General features: G+C 42.3%; 2 protein-coding genes across 3 annotated transcripts; both read left to right on the forward strand.

The window, feature by feature from the left end:
- Positions 1-251: 251 nt before the first annotated feature.
- On the forward strand, positions 252-11,010 carry ercc5 (excision repair cross-complementation group 5). Its single transcript, XM_050044199.1, has 15 exons — positions 252-526; positions 670-845; positions 964-1,079; positions 1,214-1,315; positions 2,562-2,625; positions 3,029-3,172; positions 3,255-3,465; positions 3,633-4,598; positions 5,407-5,684; positions 5,837-5,956; positions 6,736-6,949; positions 7,586-7,730; positions 8,044-8,244; positions 8,327-8,411; positions 10,129-11,010. The coding sequence occupies exons 1-15, from the start codon at positions 439-441 to the stop codon at positions 10,738-10,740; spliced, it is 3,522 nt and encodes a 1,173-aa protein (XP_049900156.1). The 5' UTR covers positions 252-438; the 3' UTR covers positions 10,741-11,010.
- A 194-nt stretch (positions 11,011-11,204) lies between these two features.
- mettl21e (methyltransferase like 21e) lies at positions 11,205-15,477 on the forward strand. Of its 2 annotated transcripts, none has more exons than XM_050046569.1 (5): positions 11,205-11,689; positions 14,139-14,299; positions 14,394-14,511; positions 14,622-14,719; positions 14,883-15,477. In XM_050046569.1, exons 1-5 carry the CDS (start codon positions 11,635-11,637, stop codon positions 15,207-15,209), a joined length of 759 nt encoding a protein of 252 aa, XP_049902526.1. In that variant the 5' UTR covers positions 11,205-11,634; the 3' UTR covers positions 15,210-15,477. The 2 variants fall into 2 exon arrangements, with proteins under 2 accessions (XP_049902526.1, XP_049902534.1); XM_050046577.1 differs by having other exon boundaries at positions 14,142-14,299.
- The last annotated feature ends 1,084 nt before the right edge of the window (positions 15,478-16,561 follow it).

The following is a 16,561-nucleotide window of genomic DNA, read 5'->3' on the forward strand; positions in this document are numbered from 1 at the left end:
AGAAAGCCTGACAGACTAAACCCAGGAACAGAATACGGAAATGCAACGAACTTTCCGTCCCGTCCCCTCCTTACAAAACTGATCTCCGGTCGGTTGCTACGTTGTTCGGCTGGTACTGTCAGGCTTTCAGCTAACTGTGAAACTGATTAGGGATCAGTGAAAAGTTGCTACTCGAAGTTGGTGGTGTAACGTTTGAATATAACCCGATGTGAACAACGCGGAACCTTCCAACGCAGTTAGTTATTGCTCTACGGACAAAAATAGTGTTGCAACAAACGTTGAAAGAAGTGCTGCAGCAGTTGCTTTGTTTACCACTGCAGTTACTTCGGAGAAGATACGAGAAAATGTTAAGTTTAATCAAGCACGCTTAATTTATTGTCGTGTGTTTAAGTTTTTGATATTTACAATACTTCCGGTGAGTTCTGGACGATAGTTATCATGGGAGTACACGGACTGTGGAGGCTGCTGGAGAGCACAGGGAAACCCATCAACCCTGAGACTCTGGAGGGAAAGATCCTTGCTGTTGGTATCCTGATGTGGTTGTGATCTATTCATCTGTCTTCCTATCTGTCTGTCACCTTCTTTCCTTCATGTCCCTGTCAGATTTATTGATGTATCACACTGTGTTCTGTTAAGCCTTAGTATTAACCTTAACCAGGTGACCCCCAGACATCAGTATATGGCTGAACCAGGCAGTGAAGGGTGTGAGGGACCGTGACGGCAACAGTGTCCAGAATGCCCACCTCCTCACTCTCTTCCACCGCATCTGCAAGCTGCTCTTCTTCCGCATCAAGCCAGTGTTTGTGTTTGATGGAGACGCACCACTGCTGAAGAAACAGACCCTGGTATGCTTCATCAAGATCCACATAAGCAGTCTGTGCAGATGATTTTGGATATGTCCTCCAAATGGATGTGATTCCCACCTATTCTGTCATTTAACAATGTTGTTGCTCTCTCCTGCAGGCTCTGAGGAGGCAGAGGAAAGAGGAGTTGAGCCAGGAGTCCAAACAGACCAATGAGAAACTCCTCAAGACATTCCTGAAGAGACAAGCTATCAAAGCAGCACTTGGAGACCGCAGGTAAGGGACAGGGAACGTGTACAGGTATCTAAATAGGCTTTTTTTTTTTAAAAACTACAAGATAAACTGTCCACTCAGAGTCATTTTGATCTCAGTGGTTTTGCCTGAATTTCCCTCTTTCTCTCCTGCCACAGTAAGGATCCTCTACCCAGCCTGTCCACTGTGAGGAGAGATGAGGTGGATGACATGTATGTTCTACCAGCCCTGCCAGCTGCAGAGGAGAAAGACAAAAGCAGGTCAGACGTCTGGGAAAGGTTACTGTTCACTAGTCAGTTGTAATGAAGTAGGTTGTCAAAAGTATTAATACTTCCATTCTTTTTTTGATTCCATGTGTTTAAAATGACAGAATCTCAGTTAACTATACATTTAATAGTATTGAAAATTATGAAACAAACAGATGTACAATCAGATTTTCAACCCAAGGCTGCACAGATGAAACAACAGGGGGGAAAAAAGTCAGCTGGTCCTGTGGCTGTTACAGCTTTCTCTCCATCAACAAAACCACCATGTGACTAGAGGCATGTGTTCAGTGACTTCTTCTGGTCAAGCATTGTGTTCAGTTTGTTAATTCAAAAAAGGAAAAAATATATCCTATTTAGAGGCCTGGGAGTTTGAGGGTTCTGCACTGTTCCTAGGACTGCAGTCTTCTGGACAGAGATCTCAGATGTTGTACCTGGAATCTGCTGGAGCCACTCTCCTAGTTTGGGGGTTACAGCCCCGAGTGCTCCGATTAACGCTGGCACCACTGTTGCCTTTACTCCTCACATCTTTTCTAGCTCCTCATTCAGCCCTTGTTTTTTTTTGTTTTTTTGAGCTTCTTGCGTTCCTTCTTCCTGATGTTGCTGTCGCTCAGGATTACTACATCTATCATCCCTGCCTTCTTCTGTTGTTTGGCGATCAACACAATGTCCGGTTGGTTAGCCAGCACCAGTCTGTCAGTCTGGATCATAGCTGGGTCATTCACAAGCACCATAGGAGGTGTCTTCCATTCTGACCTTGGTACTTCCAGCTCATACTCAGTGCAGATGCTCCTGTACACTATGCCAGCCACTTGGTTACAGCGTTCCATATACATCGTTCCTGCCTGCATCTTCTACCCTGCTATTATGTGCTGAACTGTCTCAGGAGCCTGCACCTGGGGGTCCTGTCTGGTGTGGTATACACCTGCTTCTATTGATCTTGTATAGATATAGTCTACAAGTGTTGTATCAAAGGTTAAAATTCTGGTATCGTGACAACCTTAAAAGTGGTGAGTAATTCAGTCAGATTATCTGCAGTCCACCATAGACTTTTAGATCCATTGCCTGATAAAACAGAGAGGAGGCTGGAGAGCTCCTCATCTTCACATGTGTTAGACCGGAGAGTCAGGCTAATCAATGACAAGTTGCCCGATGGAGCACTCAGCAAAATGTATTGTTTTATACAGCCGTTTCACCTTTAATACTGGTACTTTAATCATTTTAATGTGTTTTGTTAATGCAGTTCAGAGGAAGAGGGGGAAGAGCAAGAGTTAGAGGAGACGGATGATGCTTATTACATGTATCAGGTAAAATAATCCCACACACAAGAGCATTACATCCTGTAACACCACCACCAAATGCTACAGCTTTATATAGTTTGTTTTTGAGTGAATGTTAACACTGTGAGAGACAAGATATTATCTGATATTTTGGTTTTGGACCCTGGTCTGGTCCTGGCTATGTTACACTAAGTGTTTTCACTGAGTGAAATCATCAGTAAACGCCTCTGTTTGGCCATCATATCTTCTGATTGTGTCATAAAACTCTACTATGTGTCAGTATCTTCTGAAAGTTTTAGTCGTGTTTGACAAATTATCACATTATTAGTGTTTTACAGTACGTTGGTTGGCTTTATCACCCAGCCTTTCCTTGTATGCATGCCCTGTTAAATACTTGACATTTAAAGTCAGGTTGCTCACTGTATCTTAGGGAGAAGCGTATCAAAATCCCAACTCCGTGGACATCAACTCAGAGGACTTTGCGAACCTGCCTCCTGAAATGAAACACGAGATACTCAAAGACATGAAAGAGTTCTCCAAAAGACGCCGCAGCATGTACCAGAAACCCCCAGAGGTACTGTTTGCTCTTATATCCACTCACACACACTCACTCAACTTCTGCTCTCTCACACGGACTCCACTTTGCTTTCTCTTAGCGTTCAGGAGACTTTTCCCAGTACCAATTGGCCGGCCTGCTGCAGAGGAACCAGCTGAACCAGCGTCTGGAGGTTGTGGAGAAAGAGATGAGCCAGAGGAGTTCCGGCAGCGCTCCTCAGCTCTACGAACAGGACGGGGAGCAACAGAGTCACAGCGTAGAGTCACAGCGACTGGTTTCAGAAGACTATTCCCATTATATCCTTATTAAAGGTGAGGGCAGCTAGTATTTTTAAATTTCTGCAAAAAAAATTGGTACTGTATTTATATCTATGGGTGCCCGCAACAACGGAAATGCAGGCTTTCATCGATAAAATAGACTATAACATTTACATTTACATCAAAAAAATACAAACCTATCCTCCACTTTTCCTACACAGGCTCCAAAAAGAATGAGACTGTCCCCGAGAGCCAACCTGCAGTTGCACCCTGGTCTGGCAGCTCCCTGACAGGCTCTACAAGACGAGCAGCAGACAAACCCGAGCCCCTGTGGCGTCCTGCTTGTGAGGAAGAGGGAGAACGGTGGGGTCCCTCCTCAGAACTCTCCAAACCCTCTATATCAAAACCATCTCAGGCAGACACATCACCACCCTCGCCTCGTACACTCAAGGCGATCCAGGCTGCGATGAATGACAGCTCAGATGAAGAGAAGGTGGATCAGGATAAGAAGGATGGTAGCGTGTCCCCACGTACCCTGCTGGCAATCCAGCAAGCTCTAACTGAGGAGGGAGACGGAGCTGCCAAACACAGGACTCTGATCAGCAGCTCACCCACCAAAGCGCAGGAGAATATTCATCATGCTGTGCCACAAGTGGTCATCAGCAGCTCAGAGGAAGAGACAGAACCTGATCATGTGAAGTTTTTTCCTGATGAGACATCTGACTTTAAGGGAAGCCCAACAGGCCAAAGGCTACATGTAGACGACAGTTTATTAGGTAGCAGTTTTGAAGATGAGATGGAGGACATGATCAGCCAGAGAAATAAAGCTCTTCGCTTGGCTGCGCTGCAACAACCTCTTGAGACAGAGATGAAGTCAGAAGAGGAGAGAAAGAAAGAACAGTTGACAGAGGAAATAAAGACAGGAAGTAGAAGGCAGACAGAGAAACATGAAGAGCTGGAGAGAAGAGAATCAGGGCAGGGATCAATCACAAAGCCACAGGATGCTCCTGCTTCCAATCAGAACACGTTGTCCATCAATCTCTCTGCTCAGCTACGTGGAAAACCTGAAGAGACTGAAATTCATCCTGAGCTGTTACAGCAGAGGAGTAACCAGGTGATTGAAGCTGCAGGGGAGAGGAATGGTGATGATGTGAAGTCGGAGGGCAGAGAGGAGAGCGAGTCAGAAGGTACAGCTCTGAAACCAGCAGATATTAAAGGGGCAGTTAACCCCAAAATCAGAAGTACATATTTTTTCTCCCACCTTTAGTGCTGTTTATCAACGTAGATTGTTTCTGTGTGAGTTGCATAGTGTTGGAGATATCAGCCGTAGAGATGTCTGCCTTCTCTCGAATATAGTGCAACTAGATGGCACTCGGCTTGTGGTGCTCAAAGTGCCAAAAAAAATACATTTAAGAGAACAGCAATGTCTCTTTCTCGCTATAGACCTTGTTGTGAGCAGTTTCTTGTAGGAACTACTTTATGTCTACCAAACTACACCCACCAACTGCGCAGAGGGAAGTGCTGCTGCTAGCTCACCTAGCACCGCCGAGCTAGCTAATGTTACAGCTCAGCTGCAATAGGACACCATCAATATTTCCATCTTAAACTTTCAAGAGCACGAGCCTCTTGTCCATGAGTAGATGCACACGTCCTTCTGTGTGGTGATACAGTCAGTGGTTGCAGTTCAGTAAAATGAAAAGAGTTTCTACATGAAACTACTCACAACAAGGACTGTGGATTATTTTGAGTAACTGGGTTATGATTTCTGGATCGAGACATTGCTGTTGAGTTTTTCAAATTTCAATTTTCTTTGAGCACCACCACCTAGTTCCTTTTATTTTTTAGAGACCAGCCAATGTTTCCATTACAGAGTAACTCACACTAATCCAATCTAGATTAATAACCAGCACTACAGGTAAGAAGAAAATATTGTATTTTGATTTTTAGGTGAAGTATACCTTTTAACAAAATTTCTTTTTTTGTGTGTTTTCCCAGAGAGCTTCATCGAGGTGTCAGAAGACGAATTTAAAGAGGAGGATGCAGATGATTCACTTGTAATTACCGGAGAGAAAGGATCTCAAGATGAGGTCCGTAAAGAAGAGAACGAGCAGGAAGAAAAACCAGAACTGACAGAGGCTCCGGCTGCTGCTTTGAAAGAAGAGGAAGAAGAAGAAGACAAAAAGAAACAGACTGAAGAGAAAGAGTTAAAGGAGGGGACAGAGATGGAATCCAGCTCGACTCCAGCGACTAATGAATGGGAACACTTTGATGTGGTACGCATTCCTGTTAGATTTTAACTTCAGTGCTTATTTTAAAATACAAAGCACAATGACAAAGCAGAAATGAGCTTTAGGTTGAGTAGTTCAGCACAGTAATGTGTATGTGATTGGGCTGATGCAGCGACTGTGTGTGTGTTGTGCTGCAGGATGAGCTGGAGGCTCTGGAGAGCTCTTTGCAGTTGGAGCAGAGCAGCCTGAGGGAGCTGAAGCAGCAGCAGGAGAGGATGGCGAACACAGTCACTGGACAGATGCAGCTGGAGAGCCAGGTGAACCACACACACTTTAAAATCACATCAAGCACACTCAGCCACAGCTTCGATCAAAGAATTCATTGTAAGAATAGAATAAGAAGTTAAATACACATCCATGAGATATGACCACCCAGAGCTGCACCTGATTTGGATGTTATCAGTCCATTCAAGTTATCCATTTAAATTAGTCAACACTGACTTTTGATTTCATGTCAGCTCTCCTAGGTGAAAGGCCTGTGTTTGTTTGACCAGTCCACCACCCTTACCTGACTTCCCCCTTTGCTCCCGTTATAATTATTACAGCTACGAAATGTCTCCACCAAACAATAAAGGGAAATGGCCACTTCATACTCATATCTGTGACGCTTATAACCACTGACAACCGGTTAACCCAGAGAAGGCGTAAGGCCGACTGGGGGGGATACATTTCTTTGTGGTGCCTCTGCCAAACATTCCCAGAAACATACAGTCTGTATTAATTTACAGTCTTTGCTGTGAGTATATGTGTTAGCTTGTTCATGTGTCTGTTAACTCACTGACAGTATGAAATGTCACAGGCTGTCATCATTTTCTCCCTTGTAAAATGTAAAACCTCCAAAGTGCTCTATTAATCCCCTTGGCTGTTTTGATAATGCTGCTAAGAGCGAAGGTATTTCTCAGATGACTACAGAAAGATGGCAAATAGTGTCAGTGTTCTCAAGAAAAAAGCATAATGACAGTGTAATCTTGGTGTAGACAAGACAAAAACCATCAGCTTTCGATACTGTCTTGACCGTTTTCTTTTTTGCTACCAGGAGCTGCTGCGGCTGTTCGGCGTGCCGTTCCTGGTGGCACCGATGGAGGCCGAGGCTCAGTGTGCAGCACTGGACCGCGCTGACCACACGAACGGGACCATTACAGACGACTCAGACGTGTGGCTGTTTGGAGGGCGACATGTCTACAGGAACTTTTTCAGCCAGAACAAATATGTCGAACATTACCAGTACAGTGACCTGCAGAACCAACTGGGTCAGTGCTCACTGTCATATTTAATAACAGATCCTGTTAAAGTTTTTAAACAAGGTTAATAATTAATCTCCTCCTGTCATGTCTTTTTATTTTAAATGTTGAGTTGGTCTTAGTTTCATTTTAGAGTCTAAAAGATTACATGACAGCAAAAATGCCTTTTTCTTGTTGATTCAAAATGCCAAATACACTCAGAAAGAAATATATTATTAGACAGAATTTGACCATCCAACTTTCAGTCAAATCAAGTACAGCCTGAATCTCCTGCTTGATGGAGAAACAAATTAAACCACAGACAATTATCACATTTATGATGCGATTTCATTGGATATTTTCCTTTCCTTTTGTCACCTGCACATACTCTGACCTTTGTGTGTCTGTATATGACAGGTTTATTCATGCAACTGCACATGATGTTAATTTGCTGTTTTGTGGCCTGCTGAAATTTAAGAGTGAGGTGTTGAAATTGTGCTGGGATAACACATCACTGCCTTAATCCGATCATCTTACATTGCACATATCAGAGACACGTGTTTTTGTTGTGATGGACTGTCAGCAGACTGACCGGGCAGAGAGCAAAACGCTTTACTTCTACCTCTCTTTCCCATCTTTTCATTTTCTCTTCTCTGTCTCTCTCAGGTCTGGACAGGACTAAACTGATTAACCTGGCTTACTTGCTTGGTAGCGACTACACGGAGGGCGTGCCGGGGGTCGGATATGTGACTGGCATGGAGATACTGAATGAGTTCCCAGGACCAGGCTTAGAGCCGCTCGTACAGTTAAGGTGTGTTTCAGTGTTTGTGTTCATTAGTCCAGGAGATTCAAAGGTTATTGGATTTTCAAAATTATTTTTTACCTTTTTTCTGTTCTTCACAAATTTGTAAACCCTTTTACATATTTCATGCTTTATCCCTCAATCCTCTGTTTACTGTATCTATTAACTATGGTACAAATGTGAAAAATAAGCGTATTGTCAAAAGATTTTTAACTGAACTGAAAAAACATTAACTCAGTATACAATTTAGGCATGTGCCAGTATTAAAAACTATCATGGCAAAAATCCCCACTAAACTTGGTTATTGTTTCTTTTTCTCTAGTGAATGGTGGGCAGAGGCTCAGGAGAACAAGCGCCTGGTGGCTAATCCTCGGGACACAAAGGTTAAGAAGAAACTGAGGGACCTGAAACTGTATCCTGGGTTCCCTAACCCTGCGGTGGCTCAGGCTTACCTGCAACCTGCTGTGGATCAGTCAGATAGCTTCTTCAGCTGGGGACGCCCACAACTCGACATGATCAAAGAATATCCTTTCTGTGTGTGTGTGTGTGTGTGTGTGTGTGTCGGATAATATCAATATGTTAAGTCTCCTAAACTAGTCTTTTACATTCTGTCTGAGTCGTTTTGGCTGGAGCAGTCGGAAGACAGAGGAGACTCTTCAACCTGTGATAAAGCAGCTCAACACCCAGCAGGTAACCATGGGTACCTCTGCCTCAAGGCATACTTTTGCAGTCATTTGCAGGAGGTATGGGGAAAGTGCACCCAACTAACTGAACTAAAAATCAATAATATAAATTAATATTAAACTAAAAATATATGAATATATTTTTGAATATGTGTGAAAATAAACAGCCAATACAAATGGGTGTGATGTTGATCTTTATTGTATTTACTGTGACTAGTAAACTGCACATCAGCACAATACCACATAATGCAATTTAGTTAGCAAGTGAGCAGAGAAGCTGCAATAGTTAACATTAGTCATTGATGGATAAACCGTTGACATTGCTAAAAGAATGAATCAACAGTTAAAATACTTAAGTAAAAGTAATGGATTAACAGTTGAAATGACAAAAAGTAATAAATTAAGAGTCGAAATATTTCGCTAAAGTAATAAATTAACAGTCAAAATAGGTAGCTAAAAGTAATGGATTAACGTTGAAATAGTTAACTTAAGGTAATGAATTAACAGTTGAAATAGTTAGCTAAAAGTCAGAAATTAAGAGTCAAAATATTTAGCTAAAGTATTGCATTAACAGTTGAAATAGTTAGCTAAAAGTAATGTATTAACGTTGAAGTAGTTAGCTAAAAGTAGTGAACTAACTGTTGAAATAGTTAGCTAACATAAAAATCTCACAGTGGAAATAGTTAGCTAACATAAAAATCTCACAGTGGAAATAGTTAGCTAAAAGTAATTAACTAATGGTTGAAATATTTAGCCAAAGTAATGAACTCACAGTGGAAATAGTTAGCTAAAAGTAATAAATTAAGAGTTGAAATATTTAGCTAAAGTTTTGAATTAACAGTCGAAATAGTTAGCCAGACGTAATGAACTAACGGCTGAAATAGTTAACGTTAGCTAAAGCAATGAACTTATAGTGGGAATAGTTAGCTAAAAGTAATAAATTTAGAGTTGAAATATTAAGCTAAAGTAATGAACTCACAGTGGAAGTAGTTAGCTAAAAGTAATAAATTAACATTATTAAAATTATGAATGAAAATGAATGAATGAATGTTGAAATAGTTAGCTAAAAGTCATAAATAAAATACATAAATGTAATGAATAAAAAAATAAATGGTTAGCTAAAAGTTTTGAATGAACAATTGAAATAGTTAGCTAAATAATGAACTAACATGGAATCAGTCAGTCAGAAGTAAATTGAAATAGTTAAAAGTCAATGAATAAACAGTTGAAATAGTTAGCGGTAGCTAAGAGTAATGATTTAGAGGTTTAAATTGTTCACTGAAAGTGATGGATTAATTGTTTAGACACCCAGATTCTGCCATTATAAATGGTAGTAGTACAAATGCAAACATCAGCAGAGCAACTTAAACACTGACAAGTCAGTTGTAGAAACAAAAATATCCAACAGTGTCCCCTTTTACATACTGTAGTTATAGCATTGAATAACATTCGGAGCATGATGGGTGGTGCAGATGAAGGGATACTTGAGCTAATCTGATGGAGCAGTGGGGTTACATCACATATACAACTGTAAGAAGTTACAGTAAATGGCTGCAAGACTGTCACATCTTCAGTCCAGTAAGCGCACCTAAAAACATCCCTGTCTCGTGTTCACTTCCCACTCTCTTCAATGTCTCCAGTTTGATTGTGTAAGTTTGAAAAAGGCAGTAATGAAGGGAATAAAACCACTTTGTAGTCTGATATCATTTATGCTTTTGGTTTAGACTCAGCTACGGATCGACTCATTCTTCCGTATGGAGCAACAGGAAAAGCAGGCGATCCGCAGCCAGCGACTCCGCCGAGCCGTCACCTGCATGAAGAGAAAGGAGAGAGAAGGAGGAGAGGAGGAAGAGGAGGACAGCGAGGAGGAAATGCCATCCCCCAAGAAAGGCACAGCGGCAAGCAAGAGTCCGAAGAAAGGAGGATGCGGGGACAGAAAAGAGGAGAGGCCTGTGGCAGGAGGAGGGTTTCTGGGGTCGGAGGTGATGGTTGAACCTCCTCTCACACCTCTGAAGGATGTGAGCAGCACCAGCCGGGAGTCCCCCTCAGTACAGGTCATCCCTGTGTCTATTAAGACTGTACCTCAGAGGGCCAGGGGGAGCAGCACCAGCCAGGAGTCCCCCTCAGTAAAGGCCGTCCCTCAGCCTACTAAGACTGTACCTCAGAGGGCCAGGGGCAGCAGCAGCAGCAGCTCTGATGAGGACAGCGACGATGGCAGGGAAGTTGCTATGGTTACCGCCCGATCTGTGTTCGAGGGCAGCCGACGAGGGCGTGTAACGAAAAGCACAAGGGGTAGAGGAAGCACGAGAGGAAAGGGAAAGGTGAAGAAGTTGTGAGGGGGGAAAAACTGAATTTCAAATATACAATTAACATTAATTGTTTTGATATTAACTGTGAGACATATTCACACACTTCCAAATAATATCTGATATTTGATATTTATAAGGTAAATGTGAAAATGAATCATGATGAACTGAGCTATTTCTGTATTATAGAATACTGGTACGTGTTTTGTAAACTATTGATGTGACTGAAAATATTTTTTTACCTGTGTACAAGCCAAATATATCACATTAAATTGTTGAAGTACATGTTTTTTTTTTGTAGTTCAAGTACTTCCTCAGTAGATGTCAGTTTGGCTCCAACTTCCGTCGTTTGTCGTGCTGACGTGTTAACGGTGAGACTGAGACAGGTGCAAGTCTTCAGCGCCTTACATCCCTCAAATTTCTTTCAGGCAGTATTTCAGTCGCCTTCTGCTCCTGCATACACTCCCCTTCCTCCTCCCTCTGCCTCAGACACATGCAGACATCCAGGCTTTTGCAAATGTGAGAAAAATTAATGAATACATGATGTTCTATCACCTGCGTCAAGGGTCAAGAGCTAATTTAGATTGTCAGTAAAATAGATTTGTATATTTAAGGCATTAGCCCTTCGCTTCACTCTCCGGCTCAAGTTCAGTGGCCGGACGGAGCAGCTGTGGCTGTCTGTCAGTCATACTGCCTTAGAGAGGAGTTAAAGCATGCCCAGAGAGAGAGCTAGAAATGTGGGGGGAGCTGAAGTGGTTAAACAAGAAGTTGGAAAACACTGTAATTGTGTGTAACTTGAAACCACAGAAGGTGACAGCTAACAGCCTGCAATAGATCTGGATCCAGATTGACCCAAATCCAAAGGACTTCATCTGGGACCAAAAAAAACGACTTATTTGCCCTCCTTTTTGGACTCCTTCAAACATGGAGACTCAACAGTCCAAGGGCAAGAAGGAGGACTCCAAGACCAAAGAAGAAGGTGAGAATTTGCACACAAGTGCAAGTTTTGTTTCTAATTTCAATGGCATTAATTAGTGTTAGCAGTTTGGTACATGGTTACAACTGTTTAAGCAGGTATTTTTCTTTTTGAAACACTGATTTCAGAGGTAGTGTGCATGCATAGTTAAATCTAAATCCCATAAACCGGCCGAGCATCAATCCACTGTCAGAGCTTGCAGGATGTGGCTGTGTTTACAACTGCATCATTAATGTCATCAGAGATATTTATACACACATAAAAGCTGTAAATTGAGCTCTTGAGCACTCCCCAACCTTTGCATTGTCCCTCAGTGGACTCCCCTGATCTTTTCTGTCAACCAGCATTGCATAACTGAAGTTGTGTGTCAGATGCCATGATTTACCGGCAGCACCGACACATAGCTGGGGTCTGACGCAGCGGCATGATGTTTCAAACAGAGCAGGATCAAAGGGGCATTATGAGCCTAAATGTGATTCATTTATAGAGCACAGAATCAAATGTTACCTGCAATGTGATATGGAGGAAAAACAACATTACTTATCTGTTTGATTTGAGGCCGGAGTATGTCAGTGCTACTTTTAGGTGATGGGCAGCAGTGGACAAAATAAGAGGAACGCCTACTAATCCTGTACAGTAGTCCTGCAGTCTGCAGACTTTGTTTTTTCTTTAAACACATTTTGGGATTGCTTCACCCAAATTATTTTCTTACATGGTGGTATTTAGCCATTTGGTCACATTTTTGAAGATCTTTTGCTTCCACTCCTCCAAAAAAATTGCAGTAAAACAAATCAACATGTTATTCTGGATAATGCACAGCCCTAAGTGTGAACAATTTTCATAGGAAATATTAAAGATCCTAACAAATTCCTACGAAAATGAAACCCAGATTCAGTCAGATGGTCTTTCCCTTGTCATGTCACACCATTTTGATGCACCAGCAATTCAGTCAGCAGCTTCTGTACATCATAAACACCAAGGCAGCTGCACAGGTGACGCATAATAAAGTAATGAGCAATGCACGTCAACTCAAACTGACCTACTGTTGTTGCTGCTTGAGTTGTTGGAGCAGCAAGCACCTTAGAATTATATCAAGTGCCAAGAAATCTGAAAAATCTTACACACCAAACAGGAAAACAGCAGTGGCAACATGGAGCAGTGCTCACAATAGACTGTCATCAACAGATGGGACGAGACAACAAACACTACGTACTTTGGCATCAAAGACTGAATACAGACTTGACACAACGCCTCTGCCAGTAGCAGTAAAACACAAGATCAAAAGCAGCAACATTATGATTACAAAACTATGTTGAATACAGTTTAAATCACCTTTTTTCATGGCAGAAATTTTGACTCGTCACAACAGGTAAAAAGCACCACTGCAGCTAATAATGTTAATTACAGCTCTATACCATCTAAGTGTATCAATAACGATGCCAGTGAGATTTATGTGTATCTCCTGTAGGGTTTGCACACACATTTCAAAATTCCATCCACTTCCAGGCATCTCTGTAGATTTTCCAGACCATATTTGACCCCTGTGTACAAACAGCCAGTCCTTGGATAACTTGTATTTGCCCACTGTGGCTGTTCAGTCCACACTCCGCTGAAAGTTGGACGATGTTCCACTGTCAAATATCTCTGCTGATACAGGAAGTAAACTGAGCAGTGCTACCTGTACTCGTATTAGCTTCCCTCAACATACTGACTAAATAATACTGTATTACTGTTCCCTCCATTTCAAAAATAAGAACAGAAAAATAGTCAACACATAATTTAATTTCACAGTGTCTGCGCAGCCTTTTGCATTCCCTGTGTCCATGGAAACGCCAATGAACACAGCCATAAAGGTTTCCCTATGCAGAAAAGATTTTCTGTCTACCTTTCTGTCTAGCTTAACATCTGGTAATTTGTGATGCTAAGTATATATATGCAATTTTAATATGTTGCCACATTTCTTTCAAACTAATTGGGTCACAGATGTGTTTCAGTTATAAAGCACATGGGGCAGAGATGTTTGGAGGCTGTACGTGCAGGTGTAGGGAAAACCCTGTGTAGGAATGTGTTTCATTTACCATACCTCTAGCCTTAATTTTGACAACATCAAGCTGGCTCTGACCTGCACTCCTTTACACAGTGGTAAACATTCAGGCTCCAAACACCATGAAAAACACTCTTCTTTGATCAATTTATTATTAGAAATTCTGAATTTTATATTTTAGAAAACAGAACAGGGGCAATAGACTGGAAACACATCTCCAGACCTGAAAATTACTTACATCAAATTCCATACTTTTCCGTACAGCAGAGGAACCTGTATGACATCAGAATATCTGCTGTGAAAAAGGTCTATTTGTCAATCTTGTGTTATTTTAGATATTCTACATTTTCCTAACTAACTTTATATACTTTGTTATTTTTTTACCTGCCTGTCTCATGGATGCCATAGCAGGTGCTGCTGTGGACGCAGAGCTAGCCAAAGCCATAATGGCTCGGTGTTTCCACCCCTCTGTGATTGGCCCGGAGCCCTGGGAGGGATACGTCTTTAACGATCTGCAGATCCGTATCAAAGAGTCCACAGACATCTATGGAGCTGTGCTCTGGCCCTCGGTACGCCCAAACTCACACAATATCCTAAATATTTAGCTGCTGAACTGTCCTCTTATTTTGCCAGTTAACTCTAATCTTTTGCTCCCCCCAACAGGCGATGGTGTTGTGTCATTTCTTAGAGACCAACCAGGACAAATACAACCTGATGGACAAAAATGTGATTGAACTGGGTGCTGGAACCGGGCTCGTCACCATCGTGTCCAGCCTGTTAGGTACAGACACAAAACCACCCAGCGATTAGCTCTCACACATCTCTTAATCTTTCAGCTTTGTCTCCCTCTGTTGCTGTTTGTATCTGATAAGCTGCACTGTCTCTCTCCAGGTGCCAAGGTGACCTCCACTGACCTGCCAGATGTGTTGGGGAACCTCCAGTACAATGTTATGCGCAACACCAAGGGCCGATGCAAGTACATCCCTCTGGTAGGCTTTTATATTTGGATATCATACTGTCGTTTCATGATATTTCCAGTGCAGCAAACACCAAAAACTGATGATACAAAACACCCTAGGATGCAAAAGTGGGCTTAAACCTTTATAGAAAAGAAATGGATACAATACAACCCTAAATCATCCCTGTTTGTAGGTCACTGAGCTCGTCTGGGGTCAGGGCGTGGAGCAGCGTTTCCCGCGTGCCACACATTGTTTCGACTACATCATGGCAGCCGACGTAGTGTATGCCCATCCTTTTCTGGAGGAGCTGATGGACACCTTTGAGTACCTGTGCCAGGAAAACACACAGATCCTGTGGGCCATGCGTTTTCGACTGGACCCGGAGAACAGCTTCGTCGACCGCTTTCGGCAGCGCTTCCACCTGGAGGAGCTGTACGACCTCCCCAGCCTGAGTATCAAACTGTACCGAGCCTGGAGGAAGGATAAGAGGACTCAGGACCGGAGAGAGGCTGCTGCCTGAACTGTGTACACACACTGCATATTAAGTGTGTGTGTGTGTGAGGGTGTGAGTGTGTGTGAGTGTGTCTGTGACTAAATTAGGTCACATTTGTTGTTTATTCTGTAATGTCAGGTGTTTTCATGGACCTTATGCAAATCTCTAAATGTATCTATCTGTCTAAAATGACCACTGAATTCAATCTGACATCGTGTCACTCAACAGTCTTATTTATAGCTGATCTGTTCATTTAGGTGACCTTCAATAAACCAGCAAGTCTGTATGTTTGGATACACCTAAGGCTTTTTCATATGGATGTTTAATAAGGGGGCATTTTGGGTCACAATGACCAAGAAGCCCCTCTGCAGGATCTCACTCAGTGATTTATCTATTTATTTTTTTAAAGCTTGTTGTCGTCCATCAGCAGCACATTCTCACACTTCAGGTCTTGGCAGACAGTGTTGTTTTGGTCCAGTCGGCTCACACAGCACAGATGATGTGGTAAGACGTGGCTCTGGATTTTTCCAGTGGATTCCTGATGAGCCTGTGGATTTTATTTGGGAGGTCTGTTGCCGTGTTACTTCACATGGACAATGTGACAGCCTAGTCGCCAGAGGGAAAACGTTGGCATTGTACACTTATACAAACAACAGATACAGTGATACATTACAGCTGTGCATTTCATATGTACCATTTCAGTGTTTCTAAAGTGACATAGTAACTGAGCTGATTGTCATTAGGAGGGGATGGTAGATGGTGTGACACCAGCCAAGCTGCAGATCACTGCAGATGACTGTTCAAGAACAGCAAAAAAAACACAACTGGCTGTTTTTTAGCAAGTTATCACTGTGTTTTCAGTGGAGTTTTAGCTATCAAATGTAGGGTTTTTGTATTTTGGTGACTTGTTGCTGTTTTTCCACCTGTGATCATGCCACGAGAACCAGTTGTATTTTACAGAGACATCGCTGCTTTTTCAGCTGGGATTATGCCACCCAAACTGTGTATTTTAAGCCAAAACATGATCTTTTTCAAACATAACAAAGTGTTTTTAGTGTCTAAACGTAACCACACATTAACCACAGTGTTGCTGAAGCATGACGTTTCAGTGTATCCACTACAAAACAATATCTATACTACATAATGACGAAAACTCTGTCTGTGTGTGTCTGCCAAAATCCATGTGAAATTTGGCACAGTGGTAGAGGGTCATGGGAGGATGCGAATGAAGCAATATTACATCAATTGGCCAAAGGGGGGCGCTATAGCAACCGATTGAAATGGCAAACTTTGAATGGGCATATCTCATGCCCCGTATGTCGTAGAGACATGAAACTTTGCACAGAGATGCCTCTCCTCATGAGGAACAAATTTGCCTC

Source organism: Epinephelus moara, chromosome 1 (genome assembly GCF_006386435.1).
Source record: "Epinephelus moara isolate mb chromosome 1, YSFRI_EMoa_1.0, whole genome shotgun sequence".
NCBI lineage: Eukaryota > Metazoa > Chordata > Actinopteri > Perciformes > Serranidae > Epinephelus > Epinephelus moara.

Bases quoted from the DNA above. Each gene is read 5' to 3' on its own strand.
- ercc5 (XM_050044199.1), top strand. From the start codon at position 439: ATGGGAGTACACGGACTGTGGAGGCTGCTGGAGAGCACAGGGAAACCC. The intron at 3,173-3,254 runs GTACTGTTTGCT...GCTTTCTCTTAG, and splicing joins TGTACCAGAAACCCCCAGAG to CGTTCAGGAGACTTTTCCCA. The intron at 7,731-8,043 runs GTGTGTTTCAGT...CTTTTTCTCTAG, and splicing joins GAGCCGCTCGTACAGTTAAG to TGAATGGTGGGCAGAGGCTC.
- mettl21e (XM_050046569.1), top strand. From the start codon at position 11,635: ATGGAGACTCAACAGTCCAAGGGCAAGAAGGAGGACTCCAAGACCAAA. The intron at 11,690-14,138 runs GTGAGAATTTGC...TGGATGCCATAG, and splicing joins CTCCAAGACCAAAGAAGAAG to CAGGTGCTGCTGTGGACGCA. The intron at 14,300-14,393 runs GTACGCCCAAAC...TCCCCCCAACAG, and splicing joins GAGCTGTGCTCTGGCCCTCG to GCGATGGTGTTGTGTCATTT.